The sequence below is a fragment of the Brassica napus genome, chromosome A1 (assembly GCF_020379485.1).
Source record: "Brassica napus cultivar Da-Ae chromosome A1, Da-Ae, whole genome shotgun sequence".
In the NCBI taxonomy this organism is placed as follows: Eukaryota; Viridiplantae; Streptophyta; class Magnoliopsida; order Brassicales; family Brassicaceae; genus Brassica; species Brassica napus.
The window spans coordinates 21,127,073-21,137,227 of NC_063434.1; the positions used below are offsets into that span (position 1 = coordinate 21,127,073).

Consider the following 10,155-nt stretch of genomic DNA (forward strand, 5'->3'; position numbering starts at 1 on the left):
TTTCTATTCAGCGGGCGTGGTTATTGACAAAAACTTATTGAATCTATTGTTTGGGCTCATAATAAATTAAAGGAAGAATTTGTGATATAACCATATTGAGAAAAGAATTAAGAATATATACATGGCTTGGGAAGTATGTCTATTTATCACATAAATAGATGTTAGACTTCTCCGTAACGCGTGAGCGTTTGTATGTCACATAACAGTTAGATACTATTCTATTTATAATATCAATATAGAATAGATCATTTGAAAGAAAAATATAACTATAAAAAACATTTAGTTTTTGGGTATTATTTATTTGTAATATTCAGTAAAGTAAACACAATGTTTAATATGAAAGAACATAATTATTGTAAAATAGATGTTTAAATGTATGTTATAGCATATAAAAAGCATATTTGATTGTTATAACACAAATTAGAAAAAAAATATTATTTTATATTTGATGATTATGTAGTATGGTATGTGAAAAACTATATATGAGAGAGAGAGAGAGAGAGAGAGAGAGAGAGAGAGGGAGAGAGAGGGAGGGAAGGAGGGAGAAATAGGAGGGGAGAATGGGGGAGGAAGAAGAGAGAGAGTAAAAGAAAAAATATAATAACTATAAATCTATTCTATGTTTCGTAAATAAAATATAATACAATAATATATTATTTTAACATTACATATTATAAAGAAAAAAAAGAGATATAGAGAAAGAAGGAACAAGGCAAACAGAGAGGGAAGGATATAGAAAGACTGATAGAAAAGAGAGGCCGGCGTGGCTTGAAGAACGTATCCTTCAGGAAGCAATATCTGGTAGATAATATCTCTGGCTCAGCATCACTAAAGACTGGCAAAATTGAGATCATCTCATCCTGCTGATCGTCAAGCCTCTTCTCTTTACTCCCTGGGGAGTTCTTTGTTATTTGTTTTGATTAAGCCTATTGGTTCTGCTTTCCTTTGTTTGAGTTGTTTGGATCCCAAGTCAGTTGACTTCACATTTTTGAAATGAAATTTTTTTTGACAAAAAAAAAAAGAAAAGAGAGGACAGTGAAATGAAAGAAAATGAGATTGTATAATTATAATTATATTCTATATTCCAAAATAGAATAGAACATAACCTTAGTATAACTGTAAATATTCAATTTTATAAATATATACTAGTTTTACAAAATTCAAAACATTTCATATACAAAAAAAAGTCTATATTTTTTTGTAGATATATAAAAATTCTGAATTAGTTATTTTTAAACTTATAAAATTAATTGAAAAAGAAAGGTAAAAGTGAAAAAAGACAAAATAGTATATATTGTATAAATATCATAGCCTCTTAGATGTTATGGTTACAGACTTAATTTTGCCTTGTCTTATAGTTATGTCTCCTAATCTCCCTAAATTAAAAGTTGTTCCTGCTACTCAGCCTACATTTTCTGCAACGCTTGCATGGTATGTTACTCACGTGGAGTAATTTTTTCCACTGAATTATATACACTGATTAAGCTACAGTAAAATTAGGAATATTACAAAGAGTATTTGTACTCCCTACACACAACTTCCCCCCTATTTGCACTCCATACCCTATTTCCCTTCAATTTTTTTCCCCCATCACTACCATTTTCCCCAATTCAATGGTATCTCACTCTTTTCAGTATATTGGGCTAATTTGCTCTATTACAAAACCGGCGAAAGATGTTTATATCATTATAGAAAGAAGGTGAATATAGAACCTAATTTTAATCAGGAATATTACAAAACCCGGGGAAGGTAATACGTCAATGCACGATGGAACCCAAACAGCACAAATAATAGGTCAATGCATAAAGCCCAAAGTTAATAGTTTATAAAGCCCAGTTATGTTTGATCGATTGTTTGAGACGTGAAAGCTTTCCAAATTTTGCATGTTGTGAACAACTTTCAAAAACACGGATAAAAGATGATTTATTCCGTTAGGCAAAGTCATGATTTTGTCAAAGGAGACATCATGACTCCTAAAAGATCCAATCTCAAGGTCAAAGCACAAGATGACATTGTTTTAGGCTTAGTAATCAGCTCAAGCTCCTTCAAAACCATAAGCTTGTTGGTCCCATGACAAGCCATCGCTCAAACTTAGTGACATGAGATATGAAATATCGTCACCTCAAAGAAAAGTTTAACGTTTATTTATTGTCATGTGCGAGTCAGTGCAAACTCATATACCTTCAGTTCTGCACATGACTATGATTTTTTAATTTTTTCAACTTCATCACTAAACATTTAAACAGATGCATACCCAAGATTTTATAACATATATATTTTTTTTGCATACAACTTATTCAAGTAGTATTTTTGATTTCCGAAATCAAAAGTCTATAAATAAATAAAAAATTAGAATGGATGAAAACGAACATACTATGTAAGCTTACACTACATAGAACCCCTACAAGATCATTTTTCTTTACATTAGAAAGGTTTCCAAGAATCATGAATCAATAAAGATTTAAAAAAAAAAGACTTTCCAAATAACCTCATCAAATCAAGCACTTGAACCGGTCATTTCATACTACTTCCACAGCTGACTCTACCGGTACGAAGAAACAGCTGACTAGTAAACCGGTGTGAGATTGAGAGTGGACCAGGCTTAGTTCTGGTATCATGACAGTAGTATCACAAGAACCAGAGACAGTACAAAAATCCCAAAACGTGTTACTCCTTCATTGTAGAGACCTGAGAGACCAAAAACGAGAATACACATTTCAGACTTGTCACACTTAACAGTTGAGAGAGAGAGAGGGGATAAACTTACCAGGTTGCGAGGAGGCGGCAGCAGGGAGAGCAGGGATTGTAACAGCTGCAAGAAAAAAAAAGACCAAAGTTAAAGCACAAAAGAAATAAAAAAAATTGTGGAACCTAATAAACACGCACGTTTTTTACATGTAGAGGCTGATGAAGATGAAGAAGAAGGCCATGGGGCAGGAATGTTGTCATTGAGATCACAAGTGAAGCTTATTCCCGTGTCTTGATCGAATATTGCATCTGATGGTAAGCTTGGTAATAGACAACCTGATTCTTTTTTAACCAACAAAAATAAATAAGAAATTAAAACAAAAATGATTCTCAAGTTTCCAACATGATAAAAATCGAGGGAGTTTAATTCACACCTTGGCTTCCAACTGTTTGCAGCATCAAAGCACATAAAAATAAACACAACCAGGTTAATAAAGATTTATAATTGAAATTAGAAAAAAAATACAAGTTGAGAGAGTATAAAGTAGAGGAACCTTGAAGAGAGAAGTCTTTGAGACTTATATGACAAACGCTGAAGACATTCTTAGTGATGTTTAGCTTCTGTAGCTTTGTCCCCAGAGAGGTCGCGCAGTCCAAAGCTTGCAAATTAGTTATAAGTGCTTGCTTTTGCAGATGAGACACGTAACTCTCCATTGCACCACAACAACCCATTTGGTTACTCAGTTCGTTGCTGCAGTTACCACTTATGTCTCTCATGTCCGGAAACACAAGAGGACAGACTGAAAAACAAAACCAAGAAAAGAATGTGATATGTCCACCAAAAACTCAAAAACTTAAAATTTGCTTGTTACCTCTATTGATTTTGCAGTTTGCTAATCCTCTGAGAGTTTCCTTAGCTTGAGAAGGTTCAAGCTTAGTAGCTAGCCAGCGTTGTACCACGTTCTTGCAGTCACTGATCCTAACCGAGTTATCCGTCAGAGGCTCAGATGCTTTCAGAGTTATATTAGTAGCTGCGTCGAGTATGGCGTTTTGGCAAGCCTGTTCGCAACACTCCTTCACAGGATCAACTTTCTCACAAGCCAAAAGAAGCTTTGATGTATCCACCGCGCTTTCAAACTCGTCGACGTTGATCACAGGGCACGAAGAAGCAGTGAGGTTCGACGAGTAAAGTGAACATATACTCCTGAGCTTACTCGAAGCGCCTTTGGCTACCAAGATTTTCTCCAAGTCCGAGACACAGTGCTTAGACTGGGTTCTGTTTAAGGCAAGCAGGCCAGTTTCTTTGCTGGCTTTGCCGAGGGTTATGGTGAGAGTAGCATCTAGCTGAGGACAGCACATGACATTGGCTAACAGTGGAGCAAAGACAGTCCAACAGTTGTGTGAAGTTGTCTGAATCAAACCTTCAGAAGCAGTGAAATTAAGCGAGCAAAGCCCTGGAAAAGATATTTAAACTCAGATTGGTATTAGAGTTTCTTTACCAAAAGGCAAACTAGAATGGAGAACAAACCGGATAGTTTGGGAATGGTGGTGTTGATGAATGGAACCATAGGAGAAGGTGCAATGAAGGGAAGAAATGGTTGAGGAGAAGTATCTGGTGATGATATCTCTGGTAACAACTCCTCTGATGAACCTTTCAAACAAAAACAATATAATTCCCACAAAAATAGAGTTATTCTAAATTTTGCTCCAATGGTTTACTCGATAGAAGAGAAAATAGAAGGATTTCAATTTTTCACTCCAAATATAGAAGAAACCTAATTTGTAAACTATAAACCCTAATAACCCCAAGTTTAGCTCAACAGAAAGAGAGCAAATTTACGATGACCCATCACAATAAACAACAAGATTGTTCCAGAACATGTGAAAAAAAAATCAAACTTTGTGTGAAGAAATGTAGCAATCAGTTAAAGTGAAACCCCTTTTGCCTTAAAATCCCAATTCATGAAGAGAATAAGAACTCACATAGAGATAGCATAAACATGAATTGAAGAACCACGAAGAGACCCATCTCGAATTCTGCTCTTCTCGTCATTTTCTCCCCCTTCCTCTCGAGCCCAGCAAAAAAAAAAAAGCTGAATTTTTTAACAGACAAAAAGACAGAGAGAGATATAGGTTATGGACTGAGATTATCTGTCTTTTTCCCACTACCGAGAGTCCGAGAAATCACAATCTTGGTAAAAGGAAAAAGAAAAGAAGAAGAAGAGAAAGTCGCTTTCTGCGATTTTCAACACAAAATCTTGGAAGAGAAGATAGACACACAAACAAAGAAGAAGAAACGCAGAAACAGCTGTCTTCGTTCACACTCTGCTGTGGAAGAAGAGAAGGTACCGCTTTGAGAAGACATTTATTACTCTCTCTCTCTCTCTCTCTCTCTCTCTCTCTCTCTCTCTCTCTCTCTCTCTCTCTCTCTCTCTCTTCCCATTAAATTCCCACCATTTTCTCTCTCACTCACTCTACCCTCTAAATCTTAATCTCTTCACATAACCGGAAATTAAATAGTAAACCAAAATTGATCATGAATTTATCTTACCCACTAGTGCACTTCTACTTGATTCGATGTTCAGCGTACCAAGAATTAGATAACCGTTGGAGTAATAGTGAATGAATATTTTATGGACAAAAGTCATTCACGATCCTACGCGAGTGGCTTTACTTTACAATCATAATCAAAGTCAAGTTTTAAGTTTTTCCCGAAATTATGGTGTCGCTTGTTTGTTTGTTTACGTGATCCATTTGGATGAAAATGCAATGATGTTTATTTTGTACTTTAAAATCTAACATTCAGATAAATCTTCCAACTGCATTTTTAAAAAGCCACATCAATTTTTTTCTTAAATGAAAGTGAGATTCAAAGATTATTTGGATACATCTAGTTAGATTCAAAATGATAAATGACAAAATAACTCTTTTAAATTTAAATGATCTTTCTAAATTTAATATCATGAAATTACATATTATTTTCAAATAAAAAACATATTTTCTGTAAAATTATATTTTTTGTCAAAACCATAAATTCGCAGAATCACATTTTCCCGCAAAAAAAAATATATTCCGACAAAACTGTAAAATCACATTATTCCACAAAAACCGCAAAAATCATTTTCCACCAAAATTGTGAAATCATATTCTCCCTGCCAAAACCATAAATAATATATTTCCGCCAAAACTATAAATAATCTCTTTCTACCAAAACCCCAAAATCACTTTTTTTTTTCTAAAATTGCAAAATCATTTTTATACTAAAATTATAAAATCACTTTTCTCACCAAAATCAATCAAAATAAAAATTTCCTACTAAAATCGTGAAATCATTTTTCTCGTCAAAAATGCAAAATCAATTATTATTCCGCTAAAATTGCCAAATCGGAAATTTTTCCGCAAAACTGCAATTTCTTAAAGTTTAATCAAAATATAGTTAAAATATAAATCATCCATTACTTGTTCAAAAAAAAATCATCCATTACACATGTTCCACTTATAATTGTTTTACCCATAAACCCTTGTTTCCTTTCCAGACAGAGATCGAAGTTGGCTTGTAATGTATTCTCTGATGCTACACGGAAGAAGATCTTTGGAGTTGTTGCACAAGTGTATGCGTCGTCTGAGAGTCGCAGTGAACCCTTTGCAAAATGCGTACTCCTCCGCTAGTGCTGCTCAAGATGGTGGAAAAGGGAAGATTTTTACAGTCTCTTACATGGTTGACTCACTTGGTTTCACTACAAAACTCGCAGAATCAATCTGGAGGAAAGTCAGCTCCGACTCCGAGAGCAAGGTCAACCCTGATTCCGTTCTGAATCTTCTTAAAAGTTATAGTTTCACAGATTCTCAGATCTCCAGCATCGTCACGAGCAACCCTCAACTGCTTAGAGAAGATTCTGAGAAATCTTTGGCTCCCAAGTTTCAGTTTTTAGAGTCGAGAGGAGCTTCAACCTCTGAGCTCACTGCGATTCTTTCGAAAGTTCCCAAGATCTTGAGAATCAAAAAGGACAAAGCTTTCAGTAGATACTATGATTTCGCCAAAGAGGTTATAGAAGCCGACAAGAGTTTCAAGAAGGTACCTCCTGAATCTTGTCTGAGAGAGGGTAGTAGACAGGAGAACAAACTCAGAAACATATTGGTTTTGAGAGATTTGGGTGTGCCTCAGAAGCTTTTATTCTCTCTGCTAGTCTCCAACTTCCAGACCGTTACTGGGAAAGAGAGATTCGAAGAAACCCTCAAGAAGGTGCTTGAGATGGACTTTGATCCAACCACTTCTAAGTTCGTCCAAGCCCTCAACGCTGTTTACCAATTGAGCGACAAAACAACTCAAGAGAAAGTCGATGTTTTCTGCACAAGGTTAGGCTTCTCTGCGGAACACGTGTGGGAAGTTTTCAAGAAGTATCCAAACCTTCTGAAGGTGTCGGAGAACAAAATACTGAACTTCATTGAAACGCTTCTAGGCCTAGGATTCACCAGAGATGAGGTAATGGTGATGGTCAAGTGCTTTCCGCGGTGCATTACTCATTCTACAACGGTGGTGAAGGAGAAGGTTGAGTTTGTGGTGAAGCATATGAATTGGCCAGTTAAAGCTGTGTCTTTGTTTCCTCGGGTGGTTGGATACAGCATGGACAAGAGGATTGTGCCTAGGTGTAACGTGATCAAAGCTCTCATGTCTAAAGGTTTGCTTGGAACTGGTGAATTACCACCTCCTATGGGTTATGTCTTCATTTGTTCCGATGAGGTGTTTTTGAAAAGGTATGTGATGAAACACGATGATAAGCAGCTTGTGACTGAGTTGTTGGCTATCTTCACGAAAGATAATGTTTAAATAGACTATGACAGTAGCAGGAAAAGATTAGAGGTTTTCATTAAGTTTTTGCAGTCTCAGTTTGATCCGGATCCAACTCGTTTATACATCTGACTTGGAAAAAAAACTTTATATGACGATGCGTAAGATATGGTTTATAGATAATTGCAACTAAGAACAACAAGTAGTGTGAGCTCTTTCATGGTTCTTAAGTGTGTTTCTTTCCTGTTTTGAATCTTAATCGATACAAAAGGTGGAATCTTCAGGTTCAAATTATGTTTAGGGGATAAGGCCGTGTCAAGATGAATACATACATAACTTGGTTTCTTTCGTTGCAGCTTAATGATTTACTGGTGCAAACTTGTTCTATATTGGTCTAAACTTTTGAGTTTTGACCCACGAGAACTGTTATACCGCAAACTTGTGTTAAACTGGTCTAATCTTCATTTCTTGTTTTGTTTGTTTCTCTTGGTGAAAATATAGGCTTTTTTTTTTTGGCGTGGTTACTGAGATTGACCTTCTTCTGAGAGATTAGACTCATAAAGCTTGATGTATGGGTTTCATCTCTTAGGTTCTTTCATGATTCGGAAACGTTATCATGTTTGATTCCATTTTTTCTCCTTCGATCATGATTGAACTCTTTAAGTCTCAATGTATATCTTACACTTTGTTTACCGTTTAGCATGAAAATAACGAACAGATGCTTTTGATTTTTCCACTCGTTTGTTTGCAAAGGTGGCTGATGTGACCTACTACCCCTAGAGATGGTCCAAAAGGGAACAACTTTGCAATCCCATACCACGTTAAGGTCATTGGGCCGTTTAACCACAAAACTAGCATAATCAACAAGTATCCTTTCTTACTTTAATATCTGAGAGAAGAAGATATTGAATTCCATTGAAACATTGCGATGAACTTTCCTCGGTGTCTTAAGAAGGCTAGAGTTAGAGTAAGAGATCAAAATACAAAATAGTGTGTATCAGTGGATGCAGCTTTGAGAAGAGGACCAGAGCTCTCACATCTAAAAGACTGATAGGAGAGGGGAGTGAAACTCCTCTTTTTGTATTGTTTTGTTTCTGTTTTAGTTTCGTCGAAGAATCTTTTGATGTCAGACGATGGGAAGTGAAGAAAGAGCTTTAATTCTCCGAAATCTATTTATATTTTCGTAATCTTAGTTTTGATGTGGACCTGACCCATTTTAGTAAGAAAAATAGTAATCTTTAACATTAGTTGGTCTGGAGATATATCATGCTTTGTTAATCTCGTAATATCCCATATATATTAATATATAAACATTTAAAAAGTTATAACTTATAGTTTGTAAAAAAGTGTCCTGATGAATTGTCACGTAATTAGAATATTAATTTTTCTTACGTGACAATTTGAGAATCAATTGAAAATTTTGTTAGTCCAAAATTAAATTGCTAGAATTGTTATATTATATAGTATGTCCATCATGGATCATTCATTTATCAAATTGAAATTATTATATATTATTTCTTTAAATAAAACTTACGAAATTAACTAATGTGATTAAGATATATACCTTGTTCGGAAACTCGTTAGGCGCTACGCGTGCGGCACATCCGGACCTAACGAATTTTTGAAAACGCGGAAAAAAATCGGGGAGTATGCGGGGAAGAATTTTTTGATATATATATATAACAAAAATTTGTTTAATAAATGCTTATCTATAAGAGACACAACTAAACTATTGTTTAATCTTGAGAACACAACAAAAATAAGATACTTATATTCAAACATACCAAAGTAATTTCATAATCTAAAATATTATATAAATATATTGTTTCATTTGAATTTTTATCATCTATATCATTTATAAACCAGAAAACATAAAGTTACAAATTACCAAATTTTGATAAAGCCCATCTAAAATCCAGTTAAAGTCTATTTTCTCATGTTAAAACTAAAATGCCCCTAAATGACAGCAAAAGAAAAAAATCAGAAAGAGATACGTCAATATTTTACACCTCCCACATCGCTGATCGCTTAATGATGAAGATGGGAAGGGAAATCAACCAGTATAAATAATGTACGTCCCTCACCTTAATTCAAGTCAAACATGCTCCAATAGAACTGTGGTCCAACTTTTATATGGGCCTAGTTAGTTAAAAAATCGGTAATAAATCCGACTTAATAAAGTATAATGTGATTACGCACCCGCGTAATTATAGACCGATTAAATATGTCGTTTTGGTCAAAAGTGCATCGGTTGACTCATGATTAGCGTTTTTGCGGCTGCAAACGCGGTTACGCGGCTGCGTTTTTGAACAAAGGATATATAAGATAATTAATGATTTTAAATAATAAAGATTTACTAATAACCTGTATATTTTTTCTATCATTTTTTAATTATTTATAATTAAAATAAATTATACAATTATATTAATCATATAATAAAAATTTATATTTTTCTGTACATGTTGTATTTTGAATTTTTCAAAACGAGTATAAATTATTAAAACTGTTAAAAGTCTCACATAAACTTTTGTGATCAAAGTTAAAAAAAATTCTATAATAAGATACAATGATTATAAAATCATATAAATAAATAATTTTATTTTAATAAGTGCTTATGTTAATATATATAACCCTAAACATTAATTTTAGGGTTTAATTGATACATATCTCTTATTTTG

General features: G+C 34.2%; 2 protein-coding genes across 4 annotated transcripts; one reads left to right on the forward strand and one right to left on the reverse strand.

The window, feature by feature from the left end:
- Positions 1 to 2,328: 2,328 nt before the first annotated feature.
- Positions 2,329 to 5,102, reverse strand: LOC111215877 (uncharacterized GPI-anchored protein At1g61900-like). Of its 2 annotated transcripts, none has more exons than XM_022720091.2 (8): positions 4,672 to 5,102; positions 4,217 to 4,339; positions 3,561 to 4,142; positions 3,243 to 3,488; positions 3,123 to 3,134; positions 2,887 to 3,024; positions 2,768 to 2,812; positions 2,329 to 2,688 (listed from the first exon to the last, which is right to left on the reverse strand). In XM_022720091.2, exons 1-8 carry the CDS (start codon positions 4,739 to 4,741, stop codon positions 2,615 to 2,617), a joined length of 1,290 nt encoding a protein of 429 aa, XP_022575812.2. In that variant the 5' UTR covers positions 4,742 to 5,102; the 3' UTR covers positions 2,329 to 2,614. The 2 variants fall into 2 exon arrangements, with proteins under 2 accessions (XP_022575812.2, XP_022575808.2); XM_022720087.2 differs by having other exon boundaries at positions 2,887 to 3,030; positions 4,672 to 5,096.
- A 1,069-nt stretch (positions 5,103 to 6,171) lies between these two features.
- On the forward strand, positions 6,172 to 8,213 carry LOC106432453. 2 transcript variants are annotated; one of them, XM_013873293.3, is made up of 2 exons: positions 6,172 to 7,443; positions 7,979 to 8,213. In XM_013873293.3, exons 1-2 carry the CDS (start codon positions 6,248 to 6,250, stop codon positions 8,028 to 8,030), a joined length of 1,248 nt encoding a protein of 415 aa, XP_013728747.2. In that variant the 5' UTR covers positions 6,172 to 6,247; the 3' UTR covers positions 8,031 to 8,213. The 2 variants fall into 2 exon arrangements, with proteins under 2 accessions (XP_013728747.2, XP_013728745.2); XM_013873291.3 differs by lacking the exon at positions 7,979 to 8,213 and having other exon boundaries at positions 6,173 to 7,703.
- The last annotated feature ends 1,942 nt before the right edge of the window (positions 8,214 to 10,155 follow it).